The sequence below is a fragment of the Rhinopithecus roxellana genome, chromosome 10, assembly GCF_007565055.1.
Source record: "Rhinopithecus roxellana isolate Shanxi Qingling chromosome 10, ASM756505v1, whole genome shotgun sequence".
NCBI lineage: Eukaryota > Metazoa > Chordata > Mammalia > Primates > Cercopithecidae > Rhinopithecus > Rhinopithecus roxellana.
In genome coordinates, this window is record NC_044558.1 from 107,892,048 (window position 1) to 107,913,505 (window position 21,458).

Below are 21,458 nucleotides of genomic sequence, written 5' to 3' on the forward strand. Positions count from 1 at the left end.
GTTTTGTGACTCTTTGAACCTGGAAAGTGAAGAGGAAATGACTAGAGCCTCTTGTACCATTTGGAACTTCTATCTGTGATCATTAGTGCATGGTGACATCATTAGCACATACAGGGGAGGCAGGAGGATGAGCGCATTTTTCTGCTTTGTAGATACAGAATTGGAGATTCTTGTAGAAAACTCAAGTGGATATAGCATATTGTAAACTTCCAATACATATTTGTGAAATGAGTAAGTTGTACAGAATTCTTTCAAAACTAGAAAAAAAATCACTGATGTATTTTGAATTATCTCTACTTTGGACTTTACCATTGAACTCTTTAATTTTTAAAGCTATAGATTTTCCCATATAAGATAAATTCATGTTACTGTTGCCAGCTCTCCCAGAGAAGTTCCCAGAGAACTGATAATGTGGCTTGTTCCAGAATGGTGACCCTTGCTTATCTTATCCTACTAGAATATAGCAGCCTTATGTTTTGGGTAGATAATTATACTTTTTTTTTTTTTTTTTGAGACGAAGTCTTGCTCTGTCGCCCAGGCTGGAGTGCAGTTGCGCGATCTCAGCTCACTGCAAGCTCTGCCTCCCGGGTTCACGCCATTCTCCTGCCTCAGCCTCTTGAGTAGCTGGGACTACAGGCACCCACCACCACGCCCAACTAATTTTTTGTATTTTTAGTAGAGACAGGGTTTCACCATGTTAGCCAGGATGGTCTTGATCTCCTGACCTCGTGATCCACCCACCTCGGCCTCCCAAAGTGCTGGGATTACAGGCATGAGCCACCGCACCTGGCCAATAATTATACATTTTTTTAAAAACATCACTCTTTTGAACATTTCTTCCCTACTCAAGAGAGTCAGATGACTGTTAATAAATTGTAAGTTTTTAAAAGTAGTGGAAAGACCTATTAAGATATTTTTAAGAATCCAGTTAAAGAAATGATTCTCAGTTGGGGTCATGCAGTGGCCCTCAGTGCAATGTATTGAAAGCACACTGGAAGATTTTTCAAACGACTTCCTCTCTCTTCCCAGATACTGGGATATTGTGGCATGCCCGATGCTTAGCAACCCCATTCTGTGCCCAGATTCTAAATCGTTCAGGAAATAAGATAAAAGAGTAAAACAGATTGGGATTTAAAAGTGCTCATCTTTAGGAGTCATGAAGTTGATATTATAGGATGTCACTTATATTTATTGGTGAAATGATCTTCATAGTAATGAGTACCGAAGTAGACAGATTTACTAATCTGGCCTCATATTATTGGGTCATTTCAGGCTCCTCACGTGGGGACAGGCTCCTTAAAATCTGTTACATGAGGAGCAGAGAGTGTTCACTTCCTGCAAACATTTTACTCCCAGGAAGAAAACACAGAAATAGGCATGCCCAAAGTTCTTTTTCCTAGATTCAGCAATCGAGCAACACTCCTCCATGGGAAGGAGTGAGTGAGGAGGTGAGCAGGCCGGGAAGGTCATGTTAATGTCTGGCCCTGCACACAGAAGCGCTCAGTGGGAGTAGAATGACATCGTTGCCATCTAACACCAGATTCAGATTCACCCCTCCTGGGAACTGAGACTGTCTTTGAGGATTACTGCCAGGTGTCACAGATACCTCAGGCATTTTGGAGTAGGAGGCAGAGGACAGGAAGACTGAGAACAATAGTTTCAATTGATCTATTCTTGTGAATATTATCTAAGAGTTCAGAAACTAATAGGTGTGATTTCTTAAATACTATTCTAAAAGGAACTCTGCTTGAGTATTTTAGTATTAAGGGCAGTCTATCATTACCCATTTCCCAAAGATTATGCTCCAAATGTTCAAGCTTGAATACATTGTAAATACATGTGATATTTCTAATGGCAGCAGTGTTATCAAAGAGTTGTTTCACCCTGTTTGCTCTTTTTTGATATAATTAGTTTAACACTCCCCAGGATAATCAGCTCTGGAGATCACTGTCTCTTGCCTGACAGGTGCAAACCACCTCATCATGTGTTCGTTTCACTGGGGTAGACAGCTAATGAGCATAAAGCCTTTTGGATTTATATATATATATATATAAACTCCAAGCTTGGCTGATTTTTATAATAACATTTTTGAACCTTTAATCACTCAGGAGGCTATTTTCAATCAAACTCGTTCCATAATTTGACACTTAAACCTACTTTCCCCCACAAAGAAGTAGATGCCTTTCCAGAACAATCATTGCTCTGTGTTGTGCTCATCAGTGGTGTGATTCTGCATGTTGTGAAGTCTTTCGGAGCTTTGTGATGGAAAAACAAAGGTGGCAAACAAGTTACATTAAAAATTCCCCAAAAAGAATATGATTAAAATTGTCTGTAATGCTGAGTTATTCATGCTTGGACTGTATGCCTGTGACAGTCAGTGTAAGGTTAAATATCTGACTAGCGTGAGCTGCTTTATTGTTTATAGGACTGTGGCAAACCAGGGTTCTCCTGGTAGGCCTGTTGTTTTATTTCTTTCAAAGAATAAAAAAAATAGAATAAAAGTACTCAGTGTATAATTCATCAATTAGCATATGTAATGAGTCCTCTTGGCAACTACATATTATAGTATTTGAAAGGTAATGGAAAATTAAATACCTATTTTGATGTTGACTTATGTTTATAATTTATCATTATTAGACTGCTGTGCTAATAAACAATGCACATATTGAAATAAAAGGTATTTTTACTTTTCAATACTTATCTAGTTATTGAATATGAAGTATTTGCTAAAATAGTTGTCAGAACCTCTGAAAGTCACTCAGATATGAAGAAATTTAAGAAATTATTTTTTGAATCAATTATTTGTTTTTTTCTCTTTTGATGAACTGCCTGACATAAAATTACTCTTAATTAAGCACTTACAAATGATTGTTTAACCCTGCTAATCTTGCTTATTGTGTATTTTGGTCATGCTTTTAGAAGCAAGGATTCTGGTTTATAATAGCCTTTTATGATTGTCTCTAGACATTTAGAAAACTTTTCACATTTAATATTACCTTTCAGTCAAAACATTTTTTCTTTTATCAGTAGACAACTTGAAAGGTCAGTGTTTTTATTTCCGTTTTTATTTTATTTTGAAGACTTACATTCACAGTCATATTATATCTTGAATAGGCTCAGAAATAATGGGAAGGACAAAGCCTTATAGAAACGCCAGGCATTTCTTTTTGGCCACTGACAAATACTCCTTGGTCATCAAACCTTGACAGGCCTTAGATATCAAAAAGACTGAAATAGAGGGACCACTTCCCAGCTGTCATGCTATAATCTTGGGCATAACAAGAAGTTAATATTGAAAGTAGTTTGCACTTCATTGAAGAAGGTCATTTTTTTTTTCTTGAGACTGAGTCTCGCTCTGTCGCCCAGGCTGGAGTGCAGTGGCATGATATTGGCTCACTGCAATCTCAGACGGTCCTTTTTAGACTTGAAATATTGTTTTTACCATTATTATCTCTATGGCTAGCCTGTTGTTTTGTTGATCATTAGCAACCATGCTTTGCTTTTTCAGTTACCTTAAAAAACTAAGTAATTTACCAACTTGGCAATTGCATTCTATACATTTATATGTCTTGAAGATTCCTCAGTCAGTGACCAAAATTACATAAAAGAAGCTGGGCTCATATTCATCACGGACCAAACTTACAAATCAGCCACATTCATTTAAGGAGAGGAGGATTTTAAATTTTCAGAGCAAGTGGATTTTAGAGGAATGGATTTTAGACTTTGGAGCAAAATTTGTCTTATTTTCCATATGGCATTGCAAAAAAAATACTATTGGAAAAATAATAGTAATTTATAACCACACCCTTAGTATATTCACCAGTGAAAAAACCAGAAACCAAATAGGTGTTCCTAGAAACAGTGGTGATGTTGAGACTGAAATGGTGGCATGGGCATTTTCCCTGCTAGATCTTCATCCTGTAAGACTTACCAGAGTGGAAGAGATTTGTTGAGTTCACTGGGTTCTGAAGCATATATATCTATATCTCTCTATATATATCTATACCTATATATAGATAGATAGATCTCTATATCTATATCTATATCTATGTATATATTTTTTGAGACGAAGTCTTGTCCTGTTGCCCATTCTGGAGTGCAATGGTACGATCTCAGCTCACTGCAACCTCTGCCTCCCAGGTTCAAGCAATTCTCCTGCCTCAGCTTCCTGAGTAGCTGGGATTACAGGTGCACACCACCATGCCCAGCTAATTTTTGTATTTCTTTGGTAGAGATGAGGTTTCACCATGTTGGACAGACTGGTCTTGGACTCCTGACTGTGTGATCCACCTGCTTCTGCCTCCCAAAGTGCTGAGATTACAGGCGTGAGCCACTGTGCCTGGCCAGCATATTTTTACTGTAGGAGAATCTTCTCTCTAGTAAGCCAGGGTTAGTTTTAAGATTTACCTCCATAAAACAAGCTGAGACAATCCCAGAATTTTTCAGTATAGCCAAATAATTTGTTTTATATATGTAACAAATGTAACCAGTAATTAAACTGATGTTTTTGTTTGTTCCCTAGTTGTATCGTGATAGTTCTCTACAATCCATTTTATCTTTTAAGCCTGTTTCAAGCTCATCTTATGTGGAAATAATGCCAATAGAAATGGTAACACAAGCTTCAAACAAAGAACTTTGCTTTCAGTGGTACATTCCTCCCTTGGATAGACCTCCCAAGGAGACAGAACCTATGGTATGTAATATAATTATAGAACTCAATCTTTCATTTAGATATAAAGCTTAACTAGGCCATTATAACTTGAAGAGTAGAGGACATTCTCTTATCATATAGATGAGAACAGGTAGCAATATATAATCTATATTGTCTAGTAGAATAAATTTGAAAATAACCAAGAAATTTGGGAAAGTCTGATTCAGGCTGATCATTTTTCTTTTTCCTGATCCCATAGGGAAAATTTTCAGTGTGTCACCATTATATATGATGTTTAACTTTTTTTTGGTAGTTATTCTTTATCATGTTAAATAATGTTTTTACTGCTATTTTGCTAAGAATATTTACCATGAATATTTTACTGTATCAAGATGATTTTTATAATTTTTCTTTTTAATATTTAGTTGATTTTATAATGTTAGATCAACCTTGTGTTTCTGAGATAAACTCAGATTGGTCATGATATATTTATTTTGCTGGATTCAGTTTGCTGTTATTTGTATTAGATTTTTGCCTCTGTTTTCCAGAGTAATACTGGGCTAATTTTATACTATTCTTTTTAAAATTTTATTATTTTTTAATTTCAATAGGTTTTTGGGGAACAGGTGGTGTTTGGTAACATGGATAAGTTCTTTAGTAGTGATTTCTGAGATTTTGGTGCACCTATCACCCGAGCAATGTATGCTGTACCCTGCCTCACCCCTCACCCACCCTTTCCCCTGGGCCCCCAAAGTCTGTTGTATCATTCTTATACATTTGCATCCTCATAGCTTAGCTCCTATCTCATGAGTGAGAACATATGACGTTTGGTTTTTTATTCCTGAGTTACTTCACTTAGAATAATAGTCTCCAATTCCATCCAGGTTGCTGTGAATGCCATTATTTCATTCCTTTTTATGGCTCATTAGTATTCCATGGTGTGTATGTGTGCATATATGTATCACATTTTCTTTATCCACTCACTGATTGATGGGCATTTGGGCTGATTTCATATTTTTGCAATTGTGAATTGTGCTGCTATAAATGTTTACGTGTAAGTATTTTTTTGGTATAATGACTTTTTTTCTTCTGGGGAGATTGTCAGTAGTGGGATTGCTAGATCAAATGGTAGATCTACTTTTAATTATTTAGGGAATTTCCACACTGTTTTCCATAGTGGTTGTACTAGTTTACATTTCCCCCAACAGTGTAAAAGTGTTTCCTTTTTACCACATCCATGCCAATGTCTATTTATTTTTTGATTTTTTGATTATGGCCATTCTTGCAGGAGCAAGATGGTATTTGCATTGTGGTTTTGATTTGTGTTTTCCTGATAATTAGTGATGTTGGGCATGTTTTCATGTTTGTCGGCCATTTGTATATCTTCTTTTGAGAATTGTCTATTCATGTCCTTTGCCCACTTTTTGATGGTATTGTTTTCTTTTTCTTACTAGTTTGTTTGAGTTCCTTGTAGATTCTGAATATTAGTCCTTTGTCAGATGTACAGTTTGTGAAGATTTTCTTCCACTCTGTGGGTTGTCTAATGATTATTTCTCTTGTTGTGCAGAAGCTTTTTAGTTTAATTAAGTCCCATCGGTTTATCTTTGTTTTTGTTGCATTTGCTTTTGGGTTCTTGAATATGAAGTATTTGCCTAAGGCAGTATCTAGAAGGGTTTTTGTGATGTTATCTTCCATAATTTTTATGATATCAGGTCTTAAATCTTTGATCCATCTTGAGTTGATTTTTGTATAGGTGAGAGAAGAGGATCCAGTTTCATTATTCTACATGTGGCTTGCCAGTTATCCCAGCACCAGTTTTTGAAGAAGGTGTCCTTTCCCCACTTTATGTTTTTGTTTGCCTTGTCAAAGATCAGTTGGCTATAAGTGTTTGGCTTTATTTCTGTGTTCTCTATTCTGTTCCACTGGTCTATGTGCCTATTTTTATACCAGTACCATGCTGTTTTGGTGACTATGGCCTTATAGTATAGTTTGAAGTTGGGTAATGAGATGCCTCCACATTTGTTCTTTTTGGTTAGTCTTGCTTTGGCTATGCTGGTTCTTTTTTGGTTCCATGTAAATTTTAGGATTTTCTTTTTCTGCTTTTGTGAAGAATGATGGTGGTATTTTCATGGGAATTGCATTGAATTTGTAGATTGCTTTTGGCAGTATGATCATTTTTGTAATATTGATTCTACCTCTCTGTGGGCATATGTTTCCATTTGTTTTTATTATCTATTATTTCATTCAGCAGTGTTCTGTAGTTTTCCTCGTAGAGATCTTTTATCTCCTTGGTTAGGCGTATTCCTTAGTAATTTTTTTTGCAGCTATTGCAAAAGGGGTTGAGTTTTCGATTTGATTCTTAGCTTAGTTGTTGTTGGTGTATAGCAGTGCTCCTGATTTGTGTACATTAATTTCATATCCTGAAACTTTACTTAATTCATTTATCAGTTCTAGGAGGTTTTTGGATGAGTCTTTAGAATTTTCTAGAGATATGATCGTATCATCAGCAAACAGCAACAGTTTGACTTCCTCTTTACCAATTTGGATGTCCGTTATTTCTTTCTCTTGTCTGACTGCTCTGGCTAGGACTTCCAGTAGTATGTTGAATAGAAGTGGTGAAAGTGGGCATCCTTGTCTTGTCCCTAGTTCTTAGGAGGAATGCTTTCAACTTTTCTCCATTCAGTATAATGTTGGCTGTGAGTTTGTTGTAGATGGCTTTTATTACCTTAAGGTATGTCTCTTCTATGCCAATTTTGCTGAGGGTTTTAATCATAAAGGGATGCTGGATTTTGTCAAATGCTTTTTCTGCATCTATTGAGATGATCATGTGATTTTTGTTTTTAATTCTATTTATGTGGTATATCACATTTATTGACTTGTGTATGTTAAACCATCCCTGCATCCCTAGTACGAAACCCACTTGACCATGGTGGATTATCTTTTTTATGTGCTGCTGAATTTGGTTCACTAGTATTTTTTGGATGATTTTTACATTTATGTTCATTGGGGATATTGGTCTGTAGTTTTCTTTTTTTGTTAAGTCTTTTCCTGGGTTTGGTATTTGGGTGATACTGGTTTCATAGAATGATTTAGGGAGGATTCTCTTTTTATTTTTTGGAATAGTGTCAATAGGATTTGTACCAATTCTTCTTCGAATGTCTTTTTTTTCTTTTTCGAGGCAGAGTCTCATTCTATTACTCAGGCTGGAGTGCAGTGGCATGGTCTTAGCTCACTGCAACCTTTGCCTCCCAGGTTTAAATGATTCTTGTGCTTCAGCCTCCTGAGTAGCTGGGATTATAGGCCTGCACCACCATGACCAGCTAATTTTTGTATTTTTAGTACAGATGGGAGTTTTGCCATGTTGTCCAAGCTTGTCTTGAACTTCTGGCCTCAAGTGATTGGCCCTCCTTGGCCTCCCAAAATGCTGGGATTACAAGTGTGAGCCACTGCACCCACCAAATTCTTTGAATGTCTGATAGAATTCAGCTGTGAATCCACCCGGTCCTGGACTTTTTGTTGCTGTTGTTGTTGGCAGTTTTTTAATTACCATTTCTTTCTTTCCTTTTTTTTTTGAGACGGAGTCTCACTCTTTTGCCCAGGCTGTAATGCAACAGCATGCTCTCAGCTCACTGCAACCTCTGCCTCCCGGGTTCAAGTAATTCTCCTGCCTCACTCTCCCAAGTAGCTGGGACTACAGGCATGTGCCACCATGCCCATCTAATTTTTGTACTTTTAGTAGAGACAGGGTTTCACCATGTTGACCAGACTGGTCTTGAACTCCTGACCTCAAGTGATCCACCTGCCTCGGCCTCCCAAAGTGCTGGGATTACAGGGGTGAGCCACCGCACCCGGCCCTTTAATTACCATTTCAATCTTACTGCTTGTTATTGGTCTGTTCAGAGTTTCTGTTTCTTCCTGGTTTAATCTAAGAGGGCTGTATATTTCCAGGAATTTATCTATCTCCTCTAGGTTTTCTAGTTTGTGTGCATAAAGGTGTTCATAGTAGCCTTGAATGATCTTTTGTGGAATCGGCTATAATATCTCTCATTTTGTTTCTAATTGAGCTTGTTTGGATCTTCTCTCCTTTTCTTGGTTAATCTCACTAATGGTCTATCAGTTTTATTTATCTTTTCAAAGAACCAGCTTTTTGTTTCATTTATCTTTCGTACTTTTTTTCCAGTTTCATTTAGTTCTGTTCTGATCTTCATTATTCTTTTCTTCTGATGGATTTGGGTTTGGTTTTGTGCTCTTTCAGACTTCTTGATGTAGGCATTTAATGCTATGAACTTTCCTCTTAGCACCACTTTTGCTGTATCACAGTTTTGATAGGTTGTGTCACTATTGTCATTCAGTTCAAAGAATTTCTTAATTTCCATCTTTCATTGTTGACCCAATGATCATTCAGGAGCAGATTATTTAATTTCCACGTATTTGCATTCTGAGGGTTCCTTTCGGAGTTGATTTCCAACTCTTCCACTCTGGTCTGAGATAGTACATGATATAATTTTGATTTTATTAAAGTTATTGAGATTTGTTTTGTGGCCTATCATATGGTCTGTCATGGAGAATTGTTTCATGTGCTGATGAATAGGGTGTATATTTTACAGTTGTTGGGTAGAATGTTCTCTAAGTATCTGTTAAGTCTATTTGTTCTAGGGTATTGTTTAAATCCATTGTTTCTTTTTTATTTTTTATTTTTTTTATTTTTTTTTATTTTTTTATTTTTTATTTTTTATTATACTTTAAGTTCTAGGGTACATGTGCATAACGTGCAGGTTTGTTACATATGTATACTTATGCCATGTTGGTGTGCTGCACCCATCAACTCGTCAGCACCCATCAATTCATCATTTATATCATGTATAACTCCCCAATGCAATCCCTGCCTCCTCCCCCCTCCCCCCTCCCCATGATAGGCCCCAGTGCGTGATGTTCCCCTTCCCGAGTCCAAGTGATCTCATTGTTCAGTTCCCACCTATGAGTGAGAACATGCGGTGTTTGGTTTTCTGTTCTTGTGATAGTTTGCTAAGAATGATGGTTTCCAGCTGCATCCATGTCCCTACAAAGGACGCAAACTCATCTTTTTTTATGGCTGCATAGTATTCCATGGTATATATGTGCCACATTTTCTTAACCCAGTCTGTCACAGATGGACATTTGGGTTGATTCCAAGTCTTTGCTATTGTGAATAGTGCCGCAATAAACATACATGTACATGTGTCTTTGTAGTAGAATAATTTATAATCCTTTGGGTATATACCCAGTAGTGGGATGGCTGGGTCATATGGTACATCTAGTTCTAGATCCTTGAGGAATTGCCATACTGTTTTCCATAATGGTTGAACTAGTTTACAATCCCACCAACAGTGTAAAAGTGTTCCTATTTCTCCACATCCTCTCCAACACCTGTTGTTTCCTGACTTCTTAATGATTGCCATTCTAACTGGTGTGAGATGGTATCTCATTGTGGTTTTGATTTGCATTTCTCTGATGGCGAGTGATGATGAGCATTTTTTCATGTGTCTGTTGGCTGTATGAATATCTTCTTTTGAGAAATGTCTGTTCATATCCTTTCCCCACTTTTTGATGGGGTTGTTTGTTTTTTTCTCGTATATTTGTTTGAGTTCTTTGTAGATTCTGGATATTAGCCCTTTGTCAGATGAGTAGGTTGCAAAAATTTTCTCCCATTCTGTAGGTTGCCTGTTCACTCTGATGGTAGTTTCTTTTGCTTTGCAGAAGCTCTTTAGTTTAATTAGATCCCATTTGTCAATTTTGGCTTTTGCTGCTGTTGCTTTTGGTGTTTTAGACATGAAGTCCTTGCCCATGCCTATGTCCTGAATGGTACTACCTAGATTTTCTTCTAGGGTTTTTATGGTATTAGGTCTAACATTTAAGTCTCTAATCCATCTTGAATTAATCTTCGTATAAGGGGTAAGGAAAGGATCCAGTTTCAGCTTTCTACTTATGGCTAGCCAATTTTCCCAGCACCATTTATTAAATAGGGAATCCTTTCCCCATTTCTTGTTTCTCTCAGGTTTGTCAAAGATCAGATGGCTGTAGATGTGCGGTATTATTTCTGAGGACTCTGTTCTGTTCCATTGGTCTATATCTCTGTTTTGGTACCAGTACCATGCTGTTTTGGTTACTGTAGCCTTGTAGTATAGTTTGAAGTCAGGTAGCGTGACGCCTCCAGCTTTGTCCTTTTGACTTAGGATTGTCTTGGCAATGCGGGCTCTTTTTTGGTTCCATATGAACTTTAAAGCAGTTTTTTCCAATTCTGTGAAGAAACTCATTGGTAGCTTGATGGGGATGGCATTGAATCTATAAATAACCTTGGGGCAGTATGGCCATTTTCACGATATTGATTCTTCCTATCCATGAGCATGGTATGTTCTTCCATTTGTTTGTGTCCTCTTTTATTTCACTGAGCAGTGGTTTGTAGTTCTCCTTGAAGAGGTCCTTTACATCCCTTGTAAGCTGGATTCCTAGGTATTTTATTCTCTTTGAAGCAATTGTGAATGGAAGTTCATTCCTGATTTGGCTCTCTGCTTGTCTGTTGCTGGTGTATAAGAATGCTTGTGATTTTTGCACATTAATTTTGTATCCTGAGAGTTTGCTGAAGTTGCTTATCAGCTTAAGGAGATTTTGGGCTGAGACGATGGGGTTTTCTAAATATACAATCATGTCATCTGCAAACAGGGACAATTTGACTTCTTCTTTTCCTAACTGGATACCCTTGATTTCTTTCTCTTGCCTGATTGCCCTAGCCAGAACTTCCAACACTATGTTGAATAGGAGTGGTGAGAGAGGGCATCCCTGTCTTGTGCCAGTTTTCAAAGGGAATTTTTCCAGTTTTTGCCCATTCAGTATGATATTAGCTGTGGGTTTGTCATAAATAGCTCTTATTATTTTGAGGTACGTTCCATCAATACCGAATTTATTGAGCGTTTTTAGCATGAAGGGCTGTTGAATTTTGTCAAAAGCCTTTTCTGCATCTATTGAGACAATCATGTGGTTCTTGTCTTTGGTTCTGTTTATATGCTGGATTACGTTTATTGATTTGCGAATGTTGAACCAGCCTTGCATCCCAGGGATGAAGCCCACTTGATCATGGTAGATAAGCTTTTTGATGTGCTGCTGAATCCGGTTTGCCAGTATTTTATTGAGGATTTTTGCATCAATGTTCATCAGGGATATTGGTCTAAAATTCTCTTTTTTTGTTGTGTCTCTGCCAGGCTTTGGTATCAGGATGATGTTGGCCTCATAAAATGAGTTAGGGAGGATTCCCTCTTTTTCTATTGATTGGAATAGTTTCAGAAGGAATGGTACCAGCTCCTCCTTGTACCTCTGGTAGAATTCAGCTGTGAATCCATCTGGTCCTGGACTTTTTTTGGTGGGTAGGCTATTAATTGTTGCCTCAATTTCAGAGCCTGCTATTGGTCTATTCAGGGATTCAACTTCTTCCTGGTTTAGCCTTGGGAGAGTGTAAGTGTCCAGGAAATTATCCATTTCTTCTAGATTTTCTAGTTGATTTGCGTAGAGGCGTTTATAGTATTCTCTGATGGTAGTTTGTATTTCTGTGGGGTCAGTGGTGATATCCCCTTTGTCATTTTTTATTGCATCTATTTGATTCCTCTCTCTTTTCTTCTTTATTAGCCTTGCTAGCGGTCTGTCAATTTTGTTGATCTTTTCAAAAAACCAACTCCTGGATTCATTGATTTTTTGGAGGGTTTTTTGTGTCTCTATCTCCTTCAGTTCGGCTCTGATCTTAGTTATTTCTTGCCTTCTGCTAGCTTTTGAATGTGTTTGCTCTTGCCTCTCTAGTTCTTTTAATTGTGATGTTAGAGTGTCAATTTTAGATCTTTCCTGCTTTCTCTTGTGGGCATTTAGTGCTATAAATTTCCCTCTACACACTGCTTTAGATGTGTCCCAGAGATTCTGGTATGTTGTATCTTTGTTCTCATTGGTTTCAAAGAACATCTTTATTTCCGCTTTCATTTCGTTATGTACCCAGTAGTCATTCAGGAGCAGGTTGTTCAGTTTCCATGTAGTTGAGCGGTTTTGATTGAGTTTCTTAGTCCTGAGTTCTAGTTTGATTGCACTGTGGTCTGAGAGACAGTTTGTTATAATTTCTGTTCTTTTACATTTGCTGAGGAGTGCTTTACTTCCAATTATGTGGTCAATTTTGGAATAAGTGCGATGTGGTGCTGAGAAGAATGTATATTCTGTTGATTTGGGGTGGAGAGTTCTATAGATGTCTATTAGGTCCGCTTGCTGCAGAGATGAGTTCAATTCCTGGATATCCTTGTTAACTTTCTGTCTCGTTGATCTGTCTAATGTTGACAGCGGAGTGTTGAAGTCTCCCATTATTATTGTATGGGAGTCTAAGTCTCTTTGTAAGTCTCTAAGGACTTGCTTTATGAATCTGGGTGCTCCTGTATTGGGTGCATATATATTTAGGAGAGTTAGCTCTTCCTGTTGAATTGATCCCTTTACCATTATGTAATGGTCTTCTTTGTCTCTTTTGATCTTTGATGGTTTAAAGTCTGTTTTATCAGAGACTAGGATTGCAACCCCTGCTTTTTTTTGTTCTCCATTTGCTTGGTAGATCTTCCTCCATCCCTTTATTTTGAGCCTATGTATGTCTCTGCATGTGAGATGGGTCTCCTGAATACAGCAGACTGATGGGTCTTGACTCTTTATCCTGTTTGCCAGTCTGTGTCTTTTAATTGGAGCATTTAGTCCATTAACATTTAAGGTTAATATTGTTATGTGTGAACTTGATCCTGCCATTATGATATTAACTGGTTATTTTGCTCGTTAGTTGATGCAGTTTCTTCCTAGCCTCGATGGTCTTTACATTTTGCCATGTTTTTGCGATGGCTGGTACCGGTTGTTCCTTTCCATGTTTAGGGCTTCCTTCAGGGTCTCTTGTAAGGCAGGCCTGGTGGTGACAAAATCTCTAAGCATTTGCTTATCTGTAAAGGATTTTATTTCTCCTTCACTTATGAAGCTTAGTTTGGCTGGATATGAAATTCTGGGTTTAAAATTCTTTTCTTTAAGAACGTTGAATATTGGCCCCCACTCTCTTCTGGCTTGTAGAGTTTCTGCCGAGAGATCTGCTGTTAGTCTGATGGGCTTCCCTTTGTGGGTAACCCGACCTTTCTCTCTGGCTGCCCTTAAGATTTTTTCCTTCATTTCAACTTTGGTGAATCTGGCAATTATGTGTCTTGGAGTTGCTCTTCTGGAGGAGTATCTTTGTGGCGTTCTCTGTATTTCCTGAATTTGAATGTTGGCCTGCCCTACTAGGTTGGGGAAGTTCTCCTGGATGATATCCTGAAGAGTGTTTTCCAACTTGGTTCCATTTTCCCCCTCACTTTCAGGCACCCCAATCAGACGTAGATTTGGTCTTTTTACGTAATCCCATACTTCTTGCAGGCTTTGCTCATTTCTTTTTCTTCTTTTTTCTTTTGGTTTCTCTTCTCACTTCATTTCATTCATTTGATCTTCAATCGCTGATACTCTTTCTTCCAGTTGATCGAGTCGGTTACTGAAGCTTGTGCATTTGTCACGTATTTCTCGTGTCATGGTTTTCATCTCTGTCATTTCGTTTATGATCTTCTCTGCATTAATGAGTCTAGCTGTCAATTCTGCCACTCTTTTTTCAAGATTTTTAGTTTCTTTGCACTGGGTACGTAATTCCTCCTTTAGCTCTGATAAGTTTGATGGACTGAAGCCTTCTTCTCTCCTCTCGTCCAAGTCATTCTCTGACCAGCTTTGATCCGTTGCTGGTGATGGGCTGCGCTCCTTTGCAGGGGGAGATGCGCTCTTATTTTTTGAATTTCCAGCTTTTCTGCCCTGCTTCTTCCCCATCTTTGTGGTTTTATCTGTCTCTGGTCTTTGATGGTGGTGACGAACTGATGGGGTTTTGGTATAGGTGTCCTTCCTGTTTGATAGTTTTCCTTCTGACAGTCAGAAGGACTCTCTGTTGGTCTGTTGGAGATTGCTTGAGGTCCACTCCAGACCCTGTTTGCCTGGGTATCAGCAGCAGAGGTTGCCGAAGATAGAATATTGCTGAACAGCGAGTGTACCTGTCTGATTCTTCCTTTGGAAGTTTCCTCTCAGGGGTGTACTCCACCCTGTGAGGTGTGGGGTGTCAGACTGCCCCTAGTGGGGGATTTCTCCCAGCTAGGCTACTCAGGGGTCAGGGACACACCTGAGCAGGCAGTCTGTCCGTTCTCAGATCTCAACCTCCGCGTTGGGAGATCCGCGGCTCTCCCCAAAGCTGTCAGACAGAGTCGTTCGCGTCTGCACCGGCTCCCGCTACTTCCCCTGTTGGTCTTCAGCTGTGCGCTGTCCCCAGAGGTGGAGACTACAGAGACAGGCAGGCTTCCTTGAGCTGCTGTGAGCTCCACCCAGTTCGAGCTTCCCAGTGGCTTTGTTTACCTACTTAAGCCTCAGCAATGGCGGGCGCCCCTCCCCCAGCCTCGCTGCTGCCTTGCGGATAGATCGCGGCAGACTGCTGTGTTAGCAGTGAGGGAGGCTTCGTGGGCGTGGGACCCTCCCGGCCAGGTGTGGGATATATTCTCCTGGAATGCCTGTATGCTTACAGCGCAGTATTGGGGTGGGAGTTACCCGATTTTCCAGGTGTTGTGTGTCTCAGTTCCCCTGGCTAGGAAAACGGATCCCCTTCCCCCTTGCGCTTCCAGGTGAGGCGATGCCTCGCCCTGCTTCAGCTCTCGCTGGTCAGGTTGCAGCAGCTGACCAGCACCGATTGTCCGGCACTCCCTAGTGAGATGACCCCAGTACCTCAGTTGAAAATGCAGAAATCACCGGTCTTCTGTGTTGCTCGCGCTGGGAGTTGGAGACTGGAGCTGTTCCTATTCGGCCATCTTGCTCCGCCCCCTAAATCCATTGTTTCTTTGTTGACTTTCTGTCTTGATGACCTGTCTAGTGCAGTCAGTGGAGTATTGAAGCTATTATTGTGTTGCTGTCTATCTCATTTCTTAGGTCTAGTAGCAATTGTTTTATACATTTGAGAGCTCCAGTGTTAGGTACATATATATTTAGGATTGTGATATTTTCCTGTTGAACAAGGCCTTTTATCATTATATAATGTCCCTCTTTGTCTTTTTTAACTATTGTTGTTTTAAAGTTTGTTTTGTCTGACATAAAAATAGCTATTCCTGCTCACTTTTTGTGTCAATTTGCATAGAATATCTTTTTCCACCCTTTTACCTTAAGCTTATGTGTTAGGTGAGTCTCTTGAAGACAGCAGATACTTGGTGAATTCTCATCCATTTTCCCATTCTGTATCTTTTCAGTGGAGCATTTAGGCCATAGAAGTATTATATTAGTTAGTATTGAGATGTGAGGTACTATTCTATTCATCATGCTATTTGTTGCCTGAATACCTTGGTTTTTTTCCATTGTATTATTGTTTTATAGGTCCTGTGAGATTTATACTTTGAGGAGGTTCTATCTTGGTGTATTTTGAGGATTTGTTTCAAGATTTAGAGCTCCTTTTAGCAGTTCTTATAGTGCTGACTTGGTAGTGGCAAATTCTCTCTGCATTTGTTTGTCTGAAAAAGAGTGTATATTTCCTTCATTTATGAAACTTAGTTTCACTGGGTACAAAATTCTTGGCTGATAATTGTTTTTGTTTAAGGAGGCTAAAGATAGGACCCCAAGCTTGGTAGGTTTTCTGCTGAGAAATCTGCTGTTAATCTGGTAGGTTTTCCTTTATAGGTTATCTGATGCTTTTGTGTCACAGCTCTTAAGGTTCTTTCCTTCATCTTGACTTTAGCTAACCAGATGACTATGTGCTTAAATGATGATACTTTTGCAATGAATTTCCATGGTGTTCTTTGAACTTCTTGTATTTGGATGTCTAGATCTCTAGTAAGGCCAACGACATTTTCCTTGATAGTTTCCTCAAATAAGTTTTCCAAACTTTTAGATTTCTCTTCTTTCTCTGGAATATTAATTATTCTTAGGTTTCGTTGTTTAACATAATCCCAAACTTCTTGGAGATGTTGTTCTTTTTTTTATTTTTATATTTGTCTTTGTTGGATTGGGTTAATTTGAAAGCCTTGTCTTTGAGCTCTGAAGTTCTCTCTTATACTTGTTCAATTCTGTTGTTGAGACTTTCCATTGTATTTTGTATTTCTTTAAGTGTGCCTTTCATTTCCAGGCTTTGTCATTGTTTTTTATTTATGCTATCTATTTCTCTGAATATTTTTCCATCCATATCCTGTAACATTTAAAACATTTCTTTAAATTGTTATTTACCTTTCTGTGGTGCCTCCTTGAGTAGCTTAATAATCAACCTTCTGAATTCTTTTTCTGGCAATTCAGAAATTTCTTCTTGGTTTGGATCCATTGCTGGTGAGCTAGAGTGATCTTTTGGGGGTGTTAAAGAACCTTGTTTTGTCATTTTACCAGAATTGTTTTTCTGGTTTCTTCTCATTTGGGTAGACTGTGTCAGAGGGAAGATCTGGGACTCAGGGGCTTCTGTTCAGATTATTTTGTCCCATGGAGTGCTCCCTTGATGTGGTGTTCTCCCCCTTTCCTGAGGGATGGAGCTTCCTGAGAGCTGAACTGCAGTGATTGTTATTTCTCTTCTGGGTCTAGCCACCCATTGAAGCTGCCAAGCTCTGGGCTGGTACAGAGGAGTGTCTGCAAAGAGTCCTGTAATGTGATCCATCTTCTGGTCTCTCAGCCATGGATACCAGCACTTGCTCTGGTGGAGGTAGTAGGGGAGTGAAGTGGATTCTGTGAAGGTCCTTGGTTGTATTTTTGTTTAGTGCACAGGTTTTGTGTTGGTTGGCCTCCAGCCAGGAGGTGGTGGTTTCAAGAGAGCATCAGCTGTGATAGTATAGGTAAGACACAAGGTTGCCCTAGGGTTGTCTGGATAAGTATTTGGGTTTCTCAGGTGGTGGATGGGGCCATAGAGCTCTGAAGAGATTATGGCCTTTGTCTTTGGCTACCAGAGCAGTATAGAATAACCATTAGGTGGGGGCAGAGTTAGGCGTGTCTAAGCCTAGACTCTCCTTGGGCAGGGCTTGCTGTGGCTGCTGTGGCTGCTGTGGGAGATGATGGTGTGGTTCGCAGGTGGATAGAGTAACATTCTCAGGGAGATTATGGCTGCCTCTGCTGCATCATACAGGTTGTCAGGGAAGTGGGGGAAAGTTGGCAGTGACAGGCCTCACCCAGCTCCCATATGGCCCAAAAGGCCAGTCTCACTCCCACCATGCCCTCCCAACAGCACTGAGTTTATTTCTAGGCAGCTGGTGAGCAGGGCTGAGAACATGCCCTAGACTACAAGCCTCCCTGCTGAGAAAAAAAGCAGGGCTTTCAGGTTTTGAGTCCCCCTACCTGCCTGGCTTCTGTGCTTGTATCTGCACTCCCCATTTGCCCCCTCCTCCAGATTCTGTCCAGGAAACTTTATATTTGGTTGAAATTGTTACAAAGTTCAGATGGAAGTTTCCTTATCCCTGTGGTCTTTCCCCAATTCCACTGACAGCCCTCCCCAAGGATCCCTGTGAGATCAAGTTAGAAATGTCTTCCCTGGGGACTGAGATTGCCCACAGGGCTCTTTCTGCTGCTTCCTCCACCCTATATTTTGCTTGGCTCTCTAAATTTATCTCAGCTCCAGGTAAGGTCAAATCCTTCTCCTGTGATATGAACTCTCAGATACCCCAGTAAGGATGTTTGTTTGAGGGTGGACATTCCCCCTTTCACACATTGGGCACTCACAGTTTTGGCTATCTTATGGAGCCTGTAGCAGCAAGCCACCCACTTCCTTCAAAGGGTCTGTGGATTCTCTCAATTCCTGGTATGTTCCTGTGTTAGTTCTTGGAGCAAAAGTTAATGATGTGAGCCTCCACAGGTCGCTCTGTCCATTTGAGTGGAAACTGCAAGTTCGGCCTATCCCTTATCTGCCATTCTTTCTCATTATGCTTTTATACTATTCTTGTTAGATGTTTTTCGTATCACGATTTTGCTAGAATCATAAAATGAATTGATAAATATATTGTATTTTACTATTTTCTGTGAAGTTTGTGTAAATTTGGAGTACCTTGTTTTACTTGATTGTTAGAACTCATCCGTAAAGCCATTGGAAACTAATGTTTTCTTTCTGATAAATAGCGATATCATTCTTAATAGTTTTATGCAGTCTATAAGCAACAGTACTAGTGTACTGGTTTTCAGAGTTGGTGTCAGTTCTGATTGAGCCAGTATTTTCTCTGATAGTTTGTGCCTATGTTAAACCAAGTTTTAAATATTCTATCATTTTTGTTTATAAGACATTTTGGGTTGTCTATTTCTTCTGAGTCAATTTTAAGTTGATATTTCTAGGAATTTGACCATTTTATTTAAAATTTCTCTCATATTTTAAGTCTATCTAATGTATTTGTAATGATGTACCCTTTTTCATTTTTTATATTGGTTGTGCATTCTCCTCTTTTTCTTGAAGTTTTTAATTAGCTAGTTTTGGTTAATATATCTTTTTCTACTTTTTTGTGTTATTTTCCTAGCTGCTGACTTATTGCAATAGATGTTTGTTTCAGTATTCAGCTTTTTCTTACCTAATAAATGCATTCTGAAGCTATGAATTTATCTCTAAACATTATTTTGGCTGCATCACACAAGTTTTTTATTATAGTGTTGACATCATCATCATTCAGTTAAAAATAGTTTTGTAAAATTTTCATTATGATTTCTCCTTTGGCTCATGGGCTATTTTGACATGTGTTTCTAAAATTCCAAACTATGTGGAGCTTTTCTAGTTATCTTTTGTTATCTATTCCCAGGTTGTGTTGTTTTGTGGTAATAAAAAATTCTTAGTGTGATTGCTATTTGTTGAAACTTGATTTTTTTTTTCACCAGGAAAGTGTTAATTGTATAAGTAATCTATTGCTCTTTAAAAGAATATATACTCTTCAGCTGTTGAGGAAGTATTTATGTGTAGTCGGTCAGTTTGGCCAGTCTTGTTCAAGTCATCTATATGCTTGCTGATTTTTCCATTTGGTCTGCCTTTTTTAAAAAAATTAATTACTAAGAGAAGTATGTTTAAATCTTTCACTATGATTGTCATTGTTTAGTTTTTTTCTTATAGTTCTCTCAAATTTTGCTTTACTTAATTTGAGGCTGTGTTCTTAGGTGCAATCAGATTGATAGCTGCTATATCATCTTGATGAATTGAACATTTTATCATTTTGATAATAGCACTTTTCTTAATTATGCTTTTTAAATTACATGACCTTTTTGTAATAATGTTCATTTTCCCATAAAGCCTGCTTTATCTGATGTTAACATAGGAAAGTGGCTTTATTTTGCTTATTATTTTTGTGGTAATATTTTTCCAGCCTTTTTCTTTCAACCCTTCCATGTACTTGTGTTTTAATTTTGCTTCTTACAAAAGGTATGTTCTTGGATATTTAAAAAACTGTCTAACAATATTACCTTCTGACTGAAGAATTTAATCCATTAATGTAAATACTAATATATTCGGTTTAAATCTACCTTGCTTTTGCTTGTCCTGGATTTTGTTTTTCCTCTCCTTTAATATCTACTTTTGGATTGATTTATTTATCATTCATTTTTTCACTGTAAGTTTTGAAATTATGCACTCTTTCTGTGCTTGTAGTGGTTACCTTCAGGATAACATACATACTTAACTTATTAAAATCTACATTGATGTATACCTTTACTCCCCTAATGGCTTACATGGCATTACTGTACATTTTCCTTTTTAACTCAAAATAATATTATTTTTATGTATTTGTTTTTCTTGTTTTATACAAGAAATTTTTTTTTTATTTTGATGAATCTCGTACACATTTACCATTTGGTTTGTTTTTTACTCCCTCTTGCATTTTAGACATTTCTTCTAGGACTACTTCTTTCTGTTGAAGTACATGCTTTAGAATTTCCTTTGGCGAGGATCTTCTGGAAGCAAACACTTCCAATTTTTGTTTGCCTATACATGTCAGTATTTTACATTTATTTGTGAAATAAATTTTCATGGGGTAATTTTTCAGAAATCATGTCGTTTCAACACATTCAAAACCTCATCTGCTCATGTCCATTGTTCCTGTTGAGAAGAAAGCCACTGCTGCTTTGGAAGTTTTAGGACTTCTTTAACCAGTTTCTTTTGAGATTTCCCTCTTTATTTTTTGCACAGTTTTACTGGGACTGGTCTTCTTTCTATTTGTTTTAGTGGGTAAGAACACATTCTCTGGAACTAAACTGCCTAGGTTTGAATCTCATATCTGCCACTTAACAGTTTTGTGATCTTGAGTAGATTAGTTAACTTTTCTGCATCAAGGTTACCCTCATCTGTAATTAGACATAACTATAAACTCCTAAACTCAATAAAGAGTAGTTGTCATTATTATGTGAAATTATTTTTAAATTATTATGCTTTTAAAGTTTAATAGCTTCAAATATACATTAAATATACTTCGTAATCATTATTTAAAGGCACCTTTAATGTTTATCAGTAATATCTCCTTATAGATACTTTAGCTTCCAACATTCTGCAGAAAAGAGTAAACTGTGCCTAACCAGCAAAATTTAAGTACATAGCAAATAAAAGAAAACCTTAGTTTGCCTCTAAATGCGGTTTATAAATTTGTATCATATATATAATTCATTTTAATGTATGTTATCCTTATATTTATATCCATTATCTATATATTTATTCATATCTATATCCATATGGATGGGCATTTGATTAGGGCTAATTGGGGGACAGAAGGAAGAAGGGGACAAGTATTTAGGAGCAGTTCAGTATCAATCC

At 38.1% G+C, this 21,458-nt stretch overlaps 1 protein-coding gene across 2 annotated transcripts in view; it reads left to right on the forward strand.

Moving 5' to 3' along the window:
* Window positions 1-21,458, forward strand: part of CFAP54 (cilia and flagella associated protein 54) — a 380,731-nt gene that overhangs the window by 281,752 nt on the left and 77,521 nt on the right. For both annotated transcript variants that reach the window (XM_030939210.1, XM_030939211.1), the window contains one exon: window positions 4,523-4,693. In XM_030939210.1, coding sequence (XP_030795070.1) covers window positions 4,523-4,693 — 171 coding nt within the window. The remainder of the gene's footprint in view (window positions 1-4,522; window positions 4,694-21,458) is intronic.